The following is a 19,510-nucleotide window of genomic DNA, read 5'->3' on the forward strand; positions in this document are numbered from 1 at the left end:
CTTAATTGGCCAGCAAACTCGCCTGACCTTAACCCTATAGAAAATCTATGGGGTATTGTGAAGAGGAAGATGCGATACGCCAGACCCAACAATGCAGAAGAGCTGAAGGCCACTATCAGAGCAACCTGGGCTCTCATAACACCTGAGCAGTGCCACAGACTGATGGACTCCATGCCACGCCGCATTGCTGCAGTAATTCAGGCAAAAGGAGCCCCAACTAAGTATTGAGTGCTGTACATGCTCATACTTTTCATGTTCATACTTTTCAGTTGGGCAACATTTCTAAAAATCCTTTTTTTGTATTGGTCTTAAGTAATATTCTAATTTTCTGAGATACTGAATTTGGGATTTTCATTAGTTGTCAGTTTTAATCATCACAATTAAATGAAATAAACATTTGAAATATATCAGTCTGTGTGTAATGAATGAATATAATATCCAAGTTTCACTTTGTGAATGTAATTACTGAAATAAATCAACTTTTTGATGATATTCTAATTATATGACCAGCACCTGTACATGCCTAACACTAACACTAACCTTAATCTAATTGTAACCTGAACCCTAAAACCAAGTCTTAACCCTAACCAGATGTTATATTAATTATTGCTGACATTGGTGACAAGAGTCCCATTCGTTAGTGTGCTCTCATGTTAAAGTCCCCACCAGGATATAAAAACCTGAAACACACACACACACACACTGATGGAGACAGAGCTGGCCTGTCCATTGGGAGCAACTTTGGGGTTCAATGTCTTGCTCAAGGACACTTCAACATGTGGACAGGAGGAGTCAGGTAGTGAACCACTGCCTGGGATTAATGGACGACCTGCTCTACTGCATCCTCTTAGGCGTCATTGGAGAAATTAACACTGTGACGATAAAAGATGTGGAGATGGAAGACCTCTGAAGATGTGTGTACAGTAAAAGCTCAGAGGGGTAGAACACGATAAAGGGTGAATGTTGGGCAATCCAAAGACAATAGTTGGAACAAAGACCCCTGCTCAGCTTCTCTTAAATTGGATCCAGGAGACGTCAGTGAATGAACCCTCTGTGCTTTTGTTATAAGGCACACACACACGCACAAACACACACACACACAATCCTCTCTGGATGAACGTTTTGGGTAAATTGTGTAATCAGCCTCAGTAAGCTGGCAGTGTGCAGCTGCCTGGCTGCAGTTTCACTTCGCCTCCATGAAAATGTATCAGGCTCTGTGGAAACCAGGCAAGGGAGGGGGGTCTCCTGAGGGTAACCTCCAGGAGGTGGTCCCTCCCCCCTTTTGTATTTACTTTATACTTGACTTTTACTCAACCAGGGAGCCTTTGGCGCAAAAACAACTCCACTTCATATAAGCTCATGGAGCACAGAACAATAACAAATAAGTAAAACATACAGCAAAGTAAATAATATAAAACAAGAGAACTAGAATTTCCTCTGCAAGTAATTTCATTGATTAGCAGCATGTAAACCGCTGCTCCAAAGTAATGAGTCAGATTTAGTATTTGGAGGCTGATCCCAGGGCGATGAAAGTTTTATATGGCTGAAACGTAAACAAGATGGTGGTAATGGACCATGTTGGCGAAGTGATGCTACGGTTATTCAGTCATCACCAGAGGAACGACAAGTACAAAATAATGTCTGCAAATCTTTTTATCAGAGAAGAATATAAATTAAAGGAAGAATCTGGATGAAATAGTGTAGAAACAGGGACCTGGTTGACTCAGTAGCATATTTTAAAACACACTTTTATCAGAGCTGAAAAAATTAGCATGTTGTCTTCCCTGAGTCTTGTTGTCAGGGTCAGGGTGACAAAACCTTATTACTGTGAGATTGCCGGGTTTTGTAGCTGTTGATGCCTGTACCTACACCAAAACTAAAACCTGTGCTTACTGAGCCTATCTGGCAACCTTGGTGCTACCGCTGGAGACACTGCACAGAAGTACTGGGCGGATGGATACGCTGTTGTTCAACAAGAACACGAAGAAAACGTCTTGACTCCAGCTCTATACTTAACACAGACATGAGACTGATATACATCTTCTCAACTCGCTCTCTGAAGGAAAAAAAATACTATAAAATAAACTTCAATTAAAAGCTCTCGGTGTGCCTACATGTTTTGACAAATATATGGACGTCTCAATTAGAAGCCTGGTCTGGTTTTTATAGAAGTCCTTTGGATGTGTACAACTTCTTAAAGCCCACCAGGTCGCCTGCTTGAGCTATTTATATTACTATATATATTTATAGCTTAAACTTTTGTCAGTATGAACATGCTTCACATCATAAGATACGAATAACACATCCACAATTCAATTGTTCAGTTCATGTTATGGAAACAATTACCACCAAGTGTTATTCGATCAGATTCACCGGCATGATGAAGGAATTCAAGGTCTGTCCTATATAGACACTAGTCCCAAATATAGGCAGTTCAGTGATTTAAGCAAATCAAAGCCTGGTCTATTAATGGAAGTTTTACGGTAAGAGGATTGAAATGTTGAAATATTCCGTTTAGAAATGCTTCTGAAATGTTTAGCCATGCTAACAGCACGGCTCGGGATGGTAATGGCGGTCTGTAACTTCCACCACTTTGGTCCAGACTGAAATACCTCAACTATTGGACAGGTTGCCATGAAATGTGGTTCAGTCCTTCATGTTCCCCTCAGGATGACCTTTAATAACTTTGGTGATACTCTGACTTTTCATTTAGTACCATCATCAGGTCAACATTTTAATTTGTCCGATGGCGATTCATCCTGTTGGAGTTGGAGCTGATCAATGTTGAACAGCAGTTACTTTTAGTGAATTGAGGAGATGGTATGCACGACCCAAGAAGAAGAAGAAGAAAAAGAAGACAGAAATGCGACTGCTACCGATTTCAGTTCTAACCCGTTCTCACTCCCAAGTCGTCACTTATGGACGCATGGACAAGAGCCATAGTTGTCAGTTTGTTTCGCACTGGGGATCCCTTTACCGTTATAGTTCAACGCAGCGGGGGAAGCCCTGTAGCCTTGTTTTTTGACAGTAAAGGCAGGTATATGATTTTTAACAGAAAAGACTGAGTAAGGAGGTGGTTGGGGTGGATGGAAGCCCAGAACCCCGACTTTGAACCAGGAGACCGGGTTCGTGTCCCCTGTGAAACAAAAAGATAATTTTAAAATCATTTTATTTAGGTATGTTACGTAAATTGACGTAAGTGACGTTACTTAAGTTATGTGTTAACTGACGTACGTGGCTATGTGTGGGCTATGGTGTAGATTGACACAGAAGGATAAATTGGCCTTTAGTCTTTTTTAAACATTACTTCAAACAGACATAAGAGACAATGACTTTTGCTGACATTACAAGAAAAGAAACTGGCCTCTCTTATGTGAATGTTGTGTATTTTGCATAATCGTCATTCACTGATCCAAGTTTTGCATGTTTATTCTGACGTCACCCAAAGTTGCCAGATCGTCTGTGAAACATAATCTGCACACACAATCAACACACTATACGATTTTAACCCATCTGTCACTGCAACCTGGTAACACACAACTTGATCCAAGGGGCGTGTACACACCTAATGTAACGTTTACTGGAGTTTACACTTTTATATTACTGGTCCATTATGTATCATAACTTTCAATCCATGACGGCACGAGAATCCATAACAGGGTTCTGCAGTAGCCTGATTCAAAGTCTAGGAATATACTTTACAGGGCAGATAAGCGTTGACAGTCTCAGTCTTTTCTCGAGTACTAAGGTACGAGTTTTGGCTGGTTAATGGTCAGTCTTCAAAGGAGTTTCAAGAAACCTTTTGCATCATCAGTGATGTAAGACCTTTTTATATGCTCACCAGGGGAACACACACAGGGATCTCTACTCTCTGTCCCAGGAAACAAAAAGCTTTATCTTCATTGAAAAAATCTGGAGTGAGCGGCTGAAAGAAGTCCAAACAAAACCCCCAAAACAGTCCGGTCTGCAGTTTATGAGACTTCCTGTGGGAGTCTGTGAGAGCTGGAGTGTGTATGTATCTCAGCCTCCCACTCTTCAGCTCCTGACGCATTATGTTTGAGGTTCAGTTTTTTAATGAAGTCTGGGTGTTTACAATCTTATTGATCGGTCACATAAGGCTCTGTCCTGCAACAGGCTCAGCTGTTCTCCTCCTGTGAAAACTATAAACAGACCACAATATACGATTCCCTCATGTCCAAGAGGGGGAGATTCATCAAAATTAACATAACTACTAAGAGGTGGTTGAAAGAAGGTACCCACAAAAATGCATTCAAAATCCCACGTAAGTAAAAGTTATGCTTTTGCAGCAAAATGCCTGACATTATTAGATTTTTAATACCAATGAATCAATGTATATACAGTCAGCTACTTTTACTACTATATATACAGTTAGCTAGTTTTACTACTATATATACAGTCAGCTACTTTTACTACTATATATACAGTTAGCTAGTTTGACTACTTTACAGTCAGTTAGTTTACTATTACTAACGTTACTACTACTACTACGACTACTACTTTATATATAAAACTAGCTGATTGTATATACAGTGAGCTAGTTTTACTACTTTTTTTCCCGTCAGCTAGTTTTAGTACTTTATATACAGTTAGCTAGTTTTACTACTTTCTTACAGTCAGCTAGTTTTACTACTTTATATACAGTTAGCTAGTTTTACTACTTTATATACAGTTAGCTAGTTTGACTACTTTATATACAGTTAGCTAGTTTGACTACTTTATATACAGTTAGCTAGTTTTACTACTTTCTTACAGTCAGCTAGTTTTACTACTTTATATACAGTTAGCTAGTTTTACTACTTTCTTACAGTCAGCTAGTTTTACTACTTTATATACAGTCAGCTAGTTTTACTACTTTATATACAGTCAGCCAGTTTTAACTAAATTCTATAAAAAAGTGGTTATATTTACTAAATATTTAATAATGCATTATTTTATAACATTATTTTTAATCTAAAATCTTAATTTGAAAGGTAACTATAGCTGTCAGATAAATGTAGTGCACCAAAAAGTAGTTTACAGCTATTTGGCTCTAAAATTAAATTGTAGAAGTGGATGAAAATGGAAATACTCAAATAAAGTACCTCATTACTGTACTGAAGTACAGTACCTAAGTAGATATACTTAGTTACAACCCACCACTGTAGATGTCCACTTCACATCATCACTCTTGTAAGACTACATGTGTCTACAGCAGCTTGGATACAGTTATCAGTTGCCTGCACATATTAAATCAACTCACTGCTTCTTAATGTTATTTTTAAAGCAGTTCATTTATTGCCAGTATGTCCTCTCTCCTGTTGCATGGCACCATTTCTCAGTGACAGAACAGCAGGATGACCTTCACTCCAACGCCACAGACTCTCTGCAGCTCATCTTGAGCCAGTGCTGCAACCAAGTGGCCGAGTCTTCACATTACAGCTGAGTTAAAACCAAATCCACAAACGCACATGGATATATTGAAAAGCAAGCATTATACTATGCAACCCAAACCCCAACACAAACACTCAGATCCTCAAAGGCCATCAGTATAAAACAAATAATTAACAACAGAATCTTTTGAGCTGTATGATCGCGGATTTCCCAATGTTCCTTCTGATCTGTGCAGCTGCTATTAATTCTCACATCTCTCTAGTTTCTCCATGAGGCCATGGTGCAAATGCACTCCAGGATTCATGTAATGGTCGTTTTTCATATCGTTTTAATTTTAAATGACCAAAGCATCTGAGTGAGTTCTGACAGTGAATCATTGTTATGTCTTTGACAGTTTATCCTCCCTCTCAAGTACAAACTCATCTCCTTGAAGAACTGAATTAGTGTTCCATATAGAGCTAAAACAATGAGTCGATTAACAATTAATCTGTAACTATTTAATTTAAACAAAGATACTAAACATTACAAGTTGGAGCTCAATTGTGAGGATTTGCTATTTTTTTTCTTCTGTTATAGATAATTAAAATGTATAATTTCTGAATTTTGGACTGCTGGTCGGACAAATGCAAGCAATCTAAAGACATCAATTTGGGTTTTATTTATTGCTATTATTTTATCAATCTTAACTTCACCCTTCTGATCTTGATCTGTTTTGTGATTCTTATCTGATTATTCACAAGTCAGTATTATGTTTTATGTGAAGTTACTTTCTTAGTCAGGACACTCCTGAGATATTCCTGGTTAAATTAAGTTCTATACACGTACTGTACTTTGTGCACCAATAATCTACAAATTAATCGATAATGGAAGTAATCCCACATTACATTGAATGGCCACATTAGATTTGTATTCTTTGTCTAAATGCTCCTACAGGTGTAGAACTAAAATCTTAACAATCAATTCACATGTAGAGAATCAGAACTAAAAATGCCTAAAATATCCTTTCATTACTTTATCCACTACTTTATCCAAAATGCTAAAAGTTTAGATGTGTAACACTGTCTAACTAGGTCCGTTTACTTGCTTTTACCCGAATTTTCAATCGCATCTCAGTTTTCCACAGTGGATAGAGTCTGTTCTGTAATCTGCTGTGAAAGCGTGACAGGTGCGGTCTAAAGCTCTGGAAAAAGTTAGTAAGTGCACACCGAGTTAAAACTGATAATAGTCTGTTTATTTGATAAGAAACACAAGTTCAATCTGAACACTTTTTTAAACCAGCCAGTTTTGATAACTGCCTAAAACAATAAAGATATAACCAAAGTTTTTTTTCCCAGCACCAGAATAAAGACAGGCTGTAAATATACAGAAGCAATGCTTTATTAAAAGCACCTCAAATAAAGAATCAGAATGTGTGGTGAACCACGTCACTGCATGTGAATGGTGATCAGTCCATTTATCAGAGTCCAGATGGTAAAGCTGTTCAAAGATTACTGAAATCTGTTGATGAAAAACTCCTGAACAGAGTCAGAGTGAAGGAGAGCAGCAGATGCAGGCAACCTCTGAAGATCAGAACATCACCACCTTCGTCTGTTTGGGTTTGGCTTTCTTCACTGGAACATGGACTTCTTCGTAGTCTGCACTCATATTGTTGGACAACCAGGGGACCGTCACCGAGTTAGCTAGAAGGAGAGAAATGAAAGAGTCAGAAATATAATAAAATGACCTATTGTGAGTCTTTGTCTCCGCTTAGTAGTGTCTTTCTCTCCCAGATTACCTGAATGATGCAGAAGGAGAAACGTCACTCTGCAGCAACATTTTGATTACAGTCAACATAGTTAAGTTGCAGAGTAAGAAAAGCATTATATTTTAATAATCAATTGTTCATATTGAAATTTTCAAGCAAACCTACCAAATATTTCTTGTTCCAGCTTCTCAAACATGAGGACTTGTTAAGTTTCTTTGTCTTGTGTGATCATAAAAGGACTAACTTTGGCTTCGGGACTGATGGTCGGACCAAAGACGACATTTAGTGACGTCACCTTATTCAAAATATTTTTGGGCAGAATAATCATTAATGAAAATAACTAAAATCAAAAAACAACCCATCGTGCTTTTGTAATAGCAAAATCTACCAGCGCCCGACTGTTGGCGCTGTGCACGGGGAATTTCTTGTTTTATAATGAAAATAAGTAGTTGTAGAAACTATCTACAGTGTCAATCAATCAATCATCCAGTCACCTGTTGAGCCAAACATATCCTGATGTTTTCGGTGTTGTTAGTCACTAGATGCTTAAGTTTGATTGTATTTCATAAAATACTAAAACACATCAGGAAGCCCTGAGGTTTTGGTCTGAAGATGGAGACAGAAGACACTCACTGGCAGCCTGGTGCTCCGGACAGTCCTTCTGGAAATGTTCCACTGAACCACAAACACGACAGCATCCTCCTGCAGACACAGAAATGATCATTCAAACGAGTGTCACATTAATAACTATACACTGTAGTGAATAAATGTGTTTGTACCTTGAGCGTAAAGTCCTTTAGGATTATCTGGGCAGGACCGCGACAAGTGTCCAGTCTGACTACAGATGAAGCACTTAGCATACGGGTAGTCACCTGACACAGAGGATATTTACATGTCATTCAAAAAGTATTACATATGAATCTATTCCAGATGAAAAGCTGAGAGTCTCCACGTGGTCCTCACCCAGAGCGGGGTCCACTTTGGCTCTGCATTTCTGGATTTCATGCTCGGTGGAGCCGCAGCGGTAGCAGATGCCTCGGCCCATCTCCTCATCCCTGTCGGCCTCCGGACAGTCGGCCAAACCGTGACCGGGCTTCCTGCAGTTAAAACACAGCTGGGGGAGAGAAGGAAACAACGGAAGGTGATGAGAGGGAGGAAAGGAGGAGAGGGGTGAGAGGGAGGAAAGGAGGAGAGGGGTGAGACGAAGGAAAGGAGGAGAGGGGTGAGACGAAGGAAAGGAGGAGAGGGGTGAGACGAAGGAAAGGAGGAGAGGGGTGAGACGAAGGAAAGGAGGAGAGGGGTGAGACGAAGGAAAGGAGGAGAGGGGTGAGAGGGAGGAGAGGGGTGAGAGGGAGGAGAGGGAGGAGACGAAGGAAAGGGAGGAGAGGGGTGAGAGGGAGGAGAGGGGTGAGAGGGAGGAGAGGGGTGAGAGGGAGGAGAGGGGTGAGACGAAGGAAAGGAGGAGAGGGGTGAGACGAAGGAAAGGAGGAGAGGGGTGAGACGAAGGAAAGGAGGAGAGGGGTGAGACGAAGGAAAGGAGGAGAGGGGTGAGACGAAGGAAAGGAGGAGAGCAACGAGAGGAAGGAAACAAGGGGAGCAACAAGAGGAAAGAAAGGAGGGGAGCAATGAGAGGAAAGAAAGAAGGGGAGGGACAGCAGGAAGGAAACAAGGGGAGGGATGAGAGGAAGGACGGGAGCAGAGACATCATCAGGACCTGTATTTATATAAAGCATCACAGAGGAATCTCCGTTAAACGTTTCAGTCCTGTTAAAATATTGTATTAATTCCAGTTGGCATCAGGCTGTAGGTAAACACTGACAATCCTATCATGTATAGACTCAAACAGAGGCTGCAAAGATTTTAACTATAAACTGAACTGAATACATAATTGTGAGATTTAACAACTTCTGAAAACTTAATGTTGTTCTTCTATTCCATATTGATATATTTCTACATTTATTTATGTCGACTGTAGGTTTATCTGCGTGTAGCACCTTATCACCACAGCAACTTCCTCGTATGTGTAAAACACTACTTGGCAATAAAGAGCCTTCTGATTCTGATTGACTTTTAAACAACTGAAGTTAAAGCCAATTTCAAAAACCTGATTTGAGTTCACTTAAAAATTAAAATGCCCAATATATAAAAACATATTCAAGACGCTGAGTTTCAATTAGTCTTTTCAGATCAAAAAGATGAAAGTCAAGTCTCAAAATCAAGAACCAAATTTGTGGCACATGGAGGATTTCCGGTCAGTTAGGACCGACTTCCTCCTCGGAGACGCCTGATGGATCCAGGTCCTGGTTCAGTATCTGGAGTCTGTGGTTTGAAAGCACTCACCATGTTGCTCTTCTTGTCTGTCTGCCTCTTTATCCTTCTGTCCTCTCTTCTTCTGTCTTTTTTCAGGGCGGTCTCCACTTCCTCCCTGAGACCCCGCTCCCCCTGCCACCCTCCTTTATCCCCCCTCGGCAGCGGCTGTCCGGTCTGCTGGAGATACTCCAGGAAGCCGTTCACATCCTCACTGACGTAGTCCTTCTTCTTATGGTTTGGTTTGTTTACTGCTGATCCACCAGGCTGAGTCCCTCTCAGGTAGTCCCTCTGAGGTCCTGGTTGAGCACCAGATCGGCCCGGGTGTCCTCCTCCTCTGCCTCTGCCTCCTGCTGCTCCTCCTCTCAGCCGGCTCCATGGAGTGGCCTCTGCTGGCTTGTGTTTGTGGACGTTGTTGGCTCTCGCCCACCTCGTCATGACTGCACCCGCTGGCTGAAGCCAAAGAAAGAAAAAGTCTATTTCTTTAATTTGACAATATCGTTCTTTTTACTCGTCTACTTTTATTTGACAACTTTGGTTCCTTTTGCAAATTCAGATTTTTCACTCAAACTCTAACCCACAAATAAATGTTGATGCATTACATCCTTTTTCAGCTGAACATTAAAGTGATGAACACATGAATCCATCAATATTTCTAATCCAATAATATAATACACATTATTCTGTAATTGGCCACTGGTCAGTATATTCTGATGGTTATACTACTAGACGACACTGAAGTTAGCTTCCCGATTCAGCAGTTTTAAAGAAACTTGCACCTCTCTGGGACCATCCAGTCCAGATCTGACAGCCCTAGGTACTGTGGTTTTTGATCTGGACCTGACTTTTCCTTAACCCTCCCCTGAAGTGCATTGTTACTTCTAGTAAGATTTAAAATGCAGGCCTTTTACTTGTGTATGACTTTTACTGAAGTAACAGATCTGAGTACTTCACTGAGTCCCAGTTAGCTTAAACAACAAAAACAAAACAAATGTTGTTGCTAAATTTGGTGTCAAACGTTACTGAAATTATCTGGCGTTGTTAAATCTGTCTGCCATGTAAAACATCGTTAGGAGAGAAATTATTTTAAAGACAAAACAAACTAAAATAGCTCTTTCTGAGGTTTTTCTGTTTTCTACTGTTAGCATGTGAGCTAGCAGCTAAATCACAGCGTAAAACAGCAGCTGGTGAGGCCGCACAAAACAACACGTTTGATGAGTGATAAAAAAAAAAATCAACATATCATACAGAACAATAGAATAGATCGTTTAAAAAAATCTAAATTACCCTGAGAGATTTTCAGCCCATGTGTTTACTTTCTTCCCGGAAGTGATCGTTCGTCTTCGTCTTCTTCTTCTGTTTATTTAACGGCGGTTGTTAACGAGGCGCATTACCGCCACCTGCTGCTTCGGAGTGAGCACCAGAGATAAATCCTCTATCTGAGTTAATCAAATAAATAAAATAAAATGCTACTTCCTCATCCTCTTGGCAGGCTCGTTGGCGTTTTTATATTAAGATCCTGAATTCCAGCTTTCCTGATATGTTGTTCCACATGTTGTCATCAGTAGAGGAGGAAGTACTGAGATCGTTTACTTAAGTAAAAGTACTATTACTACCAGTGGTGGACAGTAACTAAGAACATTTACTCAAGTACTGTACTGTACTGTACTGTACAAATTAAACGTATTTGTTCTTTACTTGAGTATTTTCTTTTCATGCCACGTTCTATACTACATCTCAGAGGGAAATATTGTACTAATTACTAGTTACTTTACAAAGTAAGAGTTTTACACACAAAACTGTTACTACCCAACAGGTTTTACAGCTGTATAGTATAAGTGTATAAGTACAGCTGAAACGATTTGTTGATTGACAGAAATTTGATTGGAAACCGTTTTGACAATCGTTTTTAAATTCTGTTTATCACGTCAGCAACCCCTGACAAACAGAACCAAACTAATTGTACTTTGTACTTTGACTACTTTTAGTGGAATAATATTAAGCAAGGGAATCTGTAATTTTACTCAAGTACAGTATTTGTACTTCATCCACCATTGACAAATACCAGCATTGAAAATACTACTTTTGTAAAAGTATATAATTATAATCAGGAAAACGTATTTAAAAGTATTACAAGTAAAAGTAATCATCATGCAGAAGTGCTTTCTATTATATTAATTTATTAGTATTGCAGAAACATGAAGATGTAAGAAGCATTTTAATGTTCTGTATGTACTGTTGGTTATTTAAATCTGTATTATATACATATTTTATCTACTTTGTATAAAAAAAATCTTAATCTGCAAAAGTAACTACAGCTGTGAAACAAACATAGTGGAGTAAAAAGTAGAAAATCTCCCTCTGAAATGTAGTAAGTGCGTCTTCCTCGCAGGTGATTTTACTTAATGTGACTAACGAGGAGCATCAGCTGTCCCTCCTGAGACCATGCTGCAGCTGCTCCTGACTGTCCTTCTGTTTGTTGAATCGCCTAAAGATGGTAATATATCAACACTGTTTGGTATCACGGTTTGATTTTGACTGTCTGGGAAAGCAAACATATGATTTTTCTTTAATCTGTTGTGTTTTAGTGGACTCTGGTCCTCTACCTGAAGCCCAAACAGGTACAGCCTGATGTATTTTAAGCCTGGGTTTGAACAAAATGTCGACACTCGCATTATTTGTTTCTTTAACGTACAAACGTGTGTTTTTACAGCTCTTCGGGAAGACCTGTTGAGTAAGGTGTTGAATTATATAAATTCAAACCCAGAGACCGTAGAAGGTGAGCCAACGCTGTCAGTATGAACATGCATTTAATATTTGAGAAGAAAAAAGTTGAGCAAAGAAGGAAGGTCTGGATTAATACCGTTGCTGTTTCTTTTCCTCTATCACATTTTTGACAGAACTGGCATCAGAGAACGATGGCGTGTTGGGGGGAGACATGATGTCAGTGAGTGAAACTGCCTCCATGTTTCCACTTATTTTTTTGATTATTTGTTGTCTTTATTGTTGCACAAAGTTTAGGGACAGAACCGCCAACAAGAACGATCACAACTGAAGCAGCAAGTAAGATCTGGGTTGGCTCCAAAAACACAGTATCCTGACATTTCCCATCATGCCACTTCATAAAATCAAGTTGTGTTTTGTTTTTTTGAGAAATCAACTTAATTCTTTAGGACCAGCAGTTCATGATGCAGTTCATTTGACACCAATGTCAAACTGCAACTTGAAAGAAGGAAAGAAATCTGTGTGATGTGACTTGGCGCTCATCGTTTTCAGAGAAAACACTCTTAAAAGATGCTGTACATGACCTGCGGCAGACAAACACAGTTACAGAGCGGCTGGTGAACATAGTGGAGCATTTAGCAGCTAAAGAGCCAGATATTTCCCTCAGGAGCTGGTGGAGACCAAACACAGAGCTAACAGAGAGAGAATACTGGACTCGCAGCACTCAACAGGAATGATCTGTAATGCTGGATGTATAAATAGCCTAAGGAACTGTTTTCTACAGTTCTCGACTGCCAATTCAATTAGTTATCCACTGATTCATCATTGCACTCCTGTAACGCTGTCAGATGCAGACTAATAAGACACTAAAGGCTTTAAACCACTACATTCACAAAGCCAGTATTTCTCCATAACACCTGCAAACACACGCTGATGTGTAAAGGTCCCTGATAACACAAAACAGCAGCATTTAATAGAGCAGATGATTCATGCTGTAGTCTGTGGGACCAGATGTGACAAATAAAATAAACATAATTGGAAATGAAGCTCAATTAGAAAATCATTTAGTATAAAGGATAAATTAGAGACTGCACTTCAAGTGAATTAAAAGAACCGAACTTTGAACTGAAGTTGTTTTATTTACAGAACCATATCCTAAAAACACTGAACATCAAAGAGGAAGCAAAAAAAGGGCCGTTCTCCTGATAGTAAAGATGGAAACAAAACATTTATTGAATTTAAAGGTTTTGTCACATTTTCTGTTTCATTTTGCATTTTTTTTTACTTTTCAATGCAATACTCAGGTGTTTATCAGTGTTTGGCACGGAGGTGCAGTGGTTAACACTCTTTTACACCTTGGTCGTTTGCATGTTCTCCCCAGTCTGCGGAAGTTCTCTCCGGGTGCACCTTAAATGAACCTGCAGTGTTATGGTGATACTGTTTCTTTGTGCGGCCAACACATAAGATGAGGGATAAGATCAGCCTTGTCTCACAGGAGAGAAATTTCAACATTACAGCAGCAAGTGGATAGGAATAAATTAAAGTGATATGACATCAAACGTAATACTAACTAAAATTACACTATACTAAAATGAAAACTATATTTATTTCAACTATAGAACAAACTACCAAAAATGAAACGGTGCAAGTGACGATTTGTGTGCTTATCGACTTTAAAACGGATAACAACAAATTCCAGTATTTAATAACTTGCACTTGAGGTTTGTTTCGCCCTGCAGAACAGCAGCGCAGTGGGAACCGTGTGGCCAACTCAGGAGATACCGTACGTCATCAGCCCAGCGTTGGGTAAGTCAGTCTGACTTCACATCACTGGTCCGAGTCTTTGCTCACAGGAATCTTTTTTTATTTGTGTATTTTCAGCCAGTCGGAGGAAACACATCCTCTCTGCTATGAAGATGGTGTCTAAAGACACCTGCGTGTCCTTCCACAAGCGAACCTCTGAGACAAACTACCTGCTCTTCACAACCAGCAACGGGTATGAAACTTATAATAATGCACAAAGATTGTTTTCATTAGGCCTACATACTAATCTGAATCTGCAACTATCAAACAAATGCTGTGACGTTATAAGTACCTCAAAATTGTACTGTGGGTTTTGGACCATTGGTGTGACATTACAAGTGGTGGAAATTAACTTCTCATAAGAGAGAGAGAAGCAAATTCTCACTACTGAGAAGCTGGGAGTGTTTGGTGTTTTTAGTTTAAAAATAAATTAGATTTCTGTCAATCAACACATTGTTTCTGCTTTAAATGAATGTCTCGAATGTTTACATGAAACTATCCGAGTGTGCATCTACTAGTTATGCAACTATTAATCTAGTTGTGCGTCGTCCGTGGGCTTCTTGGGCGGAGAGCAGCCAGTTTACGTCGGGCCCACGTGCATCGTGGGTAACATCGTCCATGAGATTCTTCACGCTCTGGGCATCCAACATGAACACACGAGGACAGACCGTGATCAGTACATTGCAGTTCTTCCCCATAATATCATGCCAGGTAATGTTTCCAAGCTCATTTGGTTATATAACATTGCATCTCCATTTGGAAAATGCAGAATTTAGGAATGCAGATTCAGTTTCCCGATTTGGGACAGGATGAACGTTACAGGTTCACAGAACTCATTTTAACCCTGGTGAAATGACAGGATGCGGTCTGTAAAACACAGCAGGACAAAGCCAAAAAAAAAGACTAAAGCCTCCACATGGGGGGGGGGGTCTCCGAGAGCTGAGGGGGAGGCAAAGGTGCAGTCTGAGAATAATTTGAGTCCAAAAAAAATCGCACTCCTTCTCAGTCATAACTAAGTCAAATCTGAACTCCGACATGATACACATGTTGTATCCTTCAGTGTGACATTCACTTTCCGAGGACAACGACATCTCTATCTCCATCCAGAATAAAACCTCCTAAATCCACTCAGAAATCAGAGGGGGAAAAATGCTGCAGAACTTCCCTGAGAATCATGTTTTTAAGTGATGGTTGTCTGTACATCCCTGGGTGGCACTGCTAACAGGAGGTGCTAATTTGGCAAAATTTAATGGTGCCAATTTGCCTAAATGTAAACAAATAAAGGGGCTCAAGACAGAATATCTGCACCTTTTTTTTATAATCCAGTCTGAATGGGACTGAAGTTTAACTGCTGGATACAAGATTCAGTTTTATGCATATAGCACCAATTCATAACAGAAGGGATCTCTTGTAGGAGCAGGTCTAGACTGAAAAGTTCATTCTCAGTGTTTGTGAGTTCCTGCATCACACTTGCAAGTTTCATATCGGACCTTGATTGGCTTCAGTGTAGCTGTGATATCACAAATCCTGCAGGTGTGTTCAGGTGTCAAACTGAGAGACTTTCCTCCGTCAGCAGATGGATGTACAAACCTCATTCTGCAGTGTGAAGCAACAAGAAGAAACATGTTTTTAAATGCAGGTTTACTGTTGAGGCTGTTTGCTCTGAGTGAAAATAACAAGGTGTGTTTCAGGGATGGAGAAAAACTTTAAAAAACAAGCAGGCGAAACCTTCGATCTTCCTTATGACGTTACATCTATCATGCACTATGGAAGGTAAATTTCCAAATACATAAGCATGTACATGTTTACCCCCTCTGTAAAGGTTATTTTGTGACTCTGTGATTGTTTATTTGTTTCAGTGTTTTTTTTTCATCAAACGGCCGGCCCACCATTGTCCCCAAAAATAATGTGAAGGACATGGGACAGAGGGTTAAAATGACAAAGATGGACATTGAGAAAGTTCGCCATCTCTACAACTGTGGTATCTGTGTTTTTCCTGACTTCTGGCCACTTGGTTTGGTTAGATTTTAAAGGGAAACAACTGAAACCATATTATAAATATATAATGAAAATGTACTAAATGTATACAAGATGATGACAAATAAAAATGAAACAGAACATTTAAAAACACGGATACAATAAAAGTGTTTCTGCCAACATACAAGTCATAAATATGGATTTTTGGACGAAAAGTCTCACAAGTACCTCGTTCACTGTGATCAAAGCCACATAGTGCCTAACTCGCCCTTCTCATCCCTCATCTCTTTCAGATGCAGAGACGCAGCAGGAAAGCAGTGGCGATGGGATGGAGGTTAGAAACATGCACGTAGTGGCCCCAAACAATCCTGTTTCTGCCAACAAACCAGAGAAAAATCAAACATCTACTGTCTCTCCGTCCACTTCGCTGCAGCACCTGACTGCTGCCACGAGAGGGAACAGTAGCACCAGCAGAGGACACGACTAGACTGAGCTGGGACTTTTTACCAATAAAACCAAAATATTCATCCCAGATTTGTCTTTGCTGACATGTTTCACAAGACATCAGGCAGCTGAAACAAACTCATTTATATCTGTTAATGTCCCTCATTATTAAAAAAGAAACCAGTACCTTCCAAGTGCTGGGACACCTGACACCAATATAAAGAATCTGCTGGTGTGGTAACAATAGTTAACCTACTGTTTGCCATATCAATCAGTGCAATGTCTAGAAATTATTTTAATCACAATATTAGTTCATTAGATTTGGTGTAGTTGATTTTGTGACTAAAAGAAAAAAGGTGTCCGTTTCACATCATCTCTCTCTGCCGTGCATTACAACACAATTATCATCACAAAGCTGTATTTAGAAGATATTGGCTGAATCCCATCACAGACTCAAGAAATCCCCATTAAGCTCACATCACAGTAACTTATCTGCGTCAGACAAATCATCGTCTCCATGTTTGTGTTTGTAATTCTGGCGCGTTTCCACCAAATGATTTCCTTAATTACCATCCACAGGGGGGGCCGCTGTAATTAAAAGACTATTAAAGCCTGATTGCAATGCAGCTCCTTTTTGCTTTGATTTATGTTTTAGCCTTAAATAACTAAAATAATGCCAGTATTTGACTGAATATCTGATCTAATGCCATGGAAATGTATGCATATCAGCTTCTGGGGCTTCTCTGTGGGCGGCTACATGCAGGAGACGCACAGGATTCATGTTCTGGCAGCTTCTGGTGATTGACTGATTTGTGTGACACAGTTGCTCAACAAATGGGACTTTCTCTGTGTGTGTGTGTTGTCAAATGACAATCTGTATAACATTCACAATTCAGCAGCTCATTTTCTCACAAACATTTCTCATTGCTTTCAGACAGAATTTACATGTATAAATATCTTGAAATGACCCAGTGATGGACTATGAAGTCTTGGTGACAAAGACAGATTACACTGCTGTCATGCTCATGCTTGATGCTCGATCTGTAAAGCCTGAAACATTTAAACATGTAATACAAATTTAGTAGAACACACATTTCATCAGTTAGCTTCAGATGTTTTGCTGCCACTGATTGTTAGGATTTGGTTTTGTGCTGTTGTTTTTCCTGTGTTTATTTGAGATTGTCATGGTTTGGCGTTTTGTAGTCTAGTTTATTATTTAGGCTCATTTGCTTTACTTTTTCTTTGTAACTGTCTTATCTCTCATCTTAGTTCTTGGTCCTGTGCTTTAGTTCATGTTTAGTGTTTTCCTTATCGATGTACTTCTGTATTTTCTCATTATGGTCTGTCTTAGTCCTTAGTCTTCATGTTTTAGGGTAGTCTTGTCTCCTGTTTGGTCCCGTTTCTGTCTGTGTCCTGATTTTGCTGTCTTTCCATGTTTTTGCATTTTACTTCGGTAGATCTGTCCTTGTGTGTTCCTGTGAACTTTACTTCCTGTTAATTTGGTAAACTTCTGTACCTGGTGTCCTTGTCTAGCTTTGTCTGATTACCTGATGTATCTCAGCTGTGCTTCCCTCCCTGCTCGTTTACCTGTGTATATATTGTCCCCAGTTTTCTTCAGTCTTTTTCACGTCCTTGTATTGTCCGCATTATCTGCGTCGTCTGTGTTGAGTGTTCTGTGCCTTCCCTGCCCTTTTGGATTACTTCATTGGTTTGTACTTTGTTCACGGATTCTTCCCTTTGGATTATGTTTTATGTTCCCTTTGTTTGCACATTTGCCGCTGAGCTCCCAGCGTAAGCCTGTTTAGTTTTGTGTTAATAAATCCTTATTCGAACTGCAACTACTTCGCCTACAGTCTGCATTTGGGTCCACACCTCAGCTCTCTGCTTCTGCACTCAGCCATTCCCCATGACACTGATCCCATTTTTCAGAAACCTGTAAAAGGTGACTCTTGAAATGCTGTTGCATTTAGTTCAGCTTCTCCAACAGTTACACCACAGCAGTTTTTACATAGTTTCCACTTTTACTTTGTTTTTCTCAGTTGCTGTCTTTTACATTATTACTGCAAGCTGCTCACTATATATGCAGGTTCGAAGGCGAACACTTAACAGGGATAAAAAAAAAAAAAGGTAAATATCATGAACTTTCATTTACTTTTGACTCACAAAGTTAATGTTCTGAGTGCCTTTGTGCCTTCCATCCATCTATCCATCGTCAAACGCTTATCCTGCGTCAGGGTCGCGGGGGGCTGGAGCCAATCCCAGCTGGCATCGGGCGAAAGGCGTGGTACACCCTGGACAGGTCGCCAGTCCATCACAGGGCGCCTTTGTGCCTTTTGCAGGACAAATAGACACAGAGTCCTAAATGTTATTTAGTATAAAGCACGTTCACGCCGGAAAAGTGACTGAATTAAGTTTGCAGAAATCAATAAATACGACCGGTTTTTGAGGGTGCACTATTCTCCCACACTGCAATGCACAAAGGAAATGGAGGGGGGAAAAAAATGAAATGTGTTGGTGGTGGTGAAACGGCTCCAGGAAGATCTCAGAAAACCAAATTAGAGGAGGTTAGATCTTAAAGATCTATAAAAGGTTAACATCAAGGGCAACTGGTCGAGGCTGAAGATGTTTCACCTCTCATCCAAGAGGCTTCTTCAGTTCCCCCCCTTCTTCAGTTAGGTCTTCAAGTATCTTTAACCACGTCCAGTTGCCCTTAATGTTAACCTTCCCTGTATAACTGTGACCTGGATGATTGAGAACCTTCACAGACAACATATGCAGTATGGATTTGTGACAACATCCACCGTGTTTGTTTCTGACTCTGAAGAACTTAACTGGCAGGAAAGGTTTCAAGATGCTGCTTTTCCTGTAATCTCAGCGGACTGACAAATATTTATTTCTCCGGCTCAGTTCATCGTCACGCAGGTCGGCTGGCGGAAAATTGCTCTGACATTTACGCTTGACATATAGCATCAAACACTGAAGCTAAGACAACAGGAGTGTCCATTACTGCGAATACAAGCTGACAGAATGAGGACAAAACCTTTAAAACACAAAGTGTAGTTTTAACCTGCTGCTTTAGTAGGTTTCTGTCTTTTAAATTTCACTCTTCAGCTCCATTTT

At 39.9% G+C, this 19,510-nt stretch overlaps 2 protein-coding genes across 4 annotated transcripts; one reads left to right on the plus strand and one right to left on the minus strand.

Annotated features, from left to right (window-relative positions):
* Window positions 1-6,600: 6,600 nt before the first annotated feature.
* Window positions 6,601-10,885, minus strand: zcchc9 (zinc finger, CCHC domain containing 9). 2 transcript variants are annotated; one of them, XM_046067920.1, is made up of 6 exons: window positions 10,730-10,885; window positions 9,476-9,895; window positions 8,099-8,249; window positions 7,915-8,007; window positions 7,769-7,837; window positions 6,601-7,070 (listed from the first exon to the last, which is right to left on the minus strand). In XM_046067920.1, exons 2-6 carry the CDS (start codon window positions 9,878-9,880, stop codon window positions 6,958-6,960), a joined length of 831 nt encoding a protein of 276 aa, XP_045923876.1. In that variant the 5' UTR covers window positions 9,881-9,895; window positions 10,730-10,885; the 3' UTR covers window positions 6,601-6,957. The 2 variants fall into 2 exon arrangements, with proteins under 2 accessions (XP_045923876.1, XP_045923877.1); XM_046067921.1 differs by having other exon boundaries at window positions 9,476-9,891; window positions 10,730-10,879.
* A 949-nt stretch (window positions 10,886-11,834) lies between these two features.
* On the plus strand, window positions 11,835-17,006 carry LOC123982391 (zinc metalloproteinase nas-4). 2 transcript variants are annotated; one of them, XM_046067893.1, is made up of 10 exons: window positions 11,835-11,939; window positions 12,031-12,063; window positions 12,156-12,221; window positions 12,343-12,389; window positions 13,888-13,972; window positions 14,048-14,162; window positions 14,508-14,680; window positions 15,661-15,742; window positions 15,829-15,950; window positions 16,240-17,006. In XM_046067893.1, exons 1-10 carry the CDS (start codon window positions 11,888-11,890, stop codon window positions 16,431-16,433), a joined length of 969 nt encoding a protein of 322 aa, XP_045923849.1. In that variant the 5' UTR covers window positions 11,835-11,887; the 3' UTR covers window positions 16,434-17,006. The 2 variants fall into 2 exon arrangements, with proteins under 2 accessions (XP_045923849.1, XP_045923850.1); XM_046067894.1 differs by having other exon boundaries at window positions 13,906-13,972.
* The last annotated feature ends 2,504 nt before the right edge of the window (window positions 17,007-19,510 follow it).

Source organism: Micropterus dolomieu, linkage group LG13 (genome assembly GCF_021292245.1).
Source record: "Micropterus dolomieu isolate WLL.071019.BEF.003 ecotype Adirondacks linkage group LG13, ASM2129224v1, whole genome shotgun sequence".
Taxonomy (NCBI): domain Eukaryota; kingdom Metazoa; phylum Chordata; class Actinopteri; order Centrarchiformes; family Centrarchidae; genus Micropterus; species Micropterus dolomieu.

Excerpts from the sequence above, each read along its gene's own strand:
- zcchc9 (XM_046067920.1), bottom strand. The coding sequence starts at position 9,880 with ATGACGAGGTGGGCGAGAGCCAACAACGTCCACAAACACAAGCCAGCA. Across the intron at positions 7,838-7,914 it reads TAAAGGACTTTACGCTCAAG|GAGGATGCTGTCGTGTTTGT; the intron begins GTACAAACACAT and ends CTGTGTCTGCAG. Across the intron at positions 7,071-7,768 it reads TCCGGAGCACCAGGCTGCCA|CTAACTCGGTGACGGTCCCC; the intron begins GTGAGTGTCTTC and ends CTCTCCTTCTAG.
- LOC123982391 (XM_046067893.1), top strand. The coding sequence starts at position 11,888 with ATGCTGCAGCTGCTCCTGACTGTCCTTCTGTTTGTTGAATCGCCTAAA. Across the intron at positions 12,390-13,887 it reads TGGGGGGAGACATGATGTCA|GTTTGTTTCGCCCTGCAGAA; the intron begins GTGAGTGAAACT and ends CTTGCACTTGAG. Across the intron at positions 14,681-15,660 it reads TCCCCATAATATCATGCCAG|GGATGGAGAAAAACTTTAAA; the intron begins GTAATGTTTCCA and ends GGTGTGTTTCAG.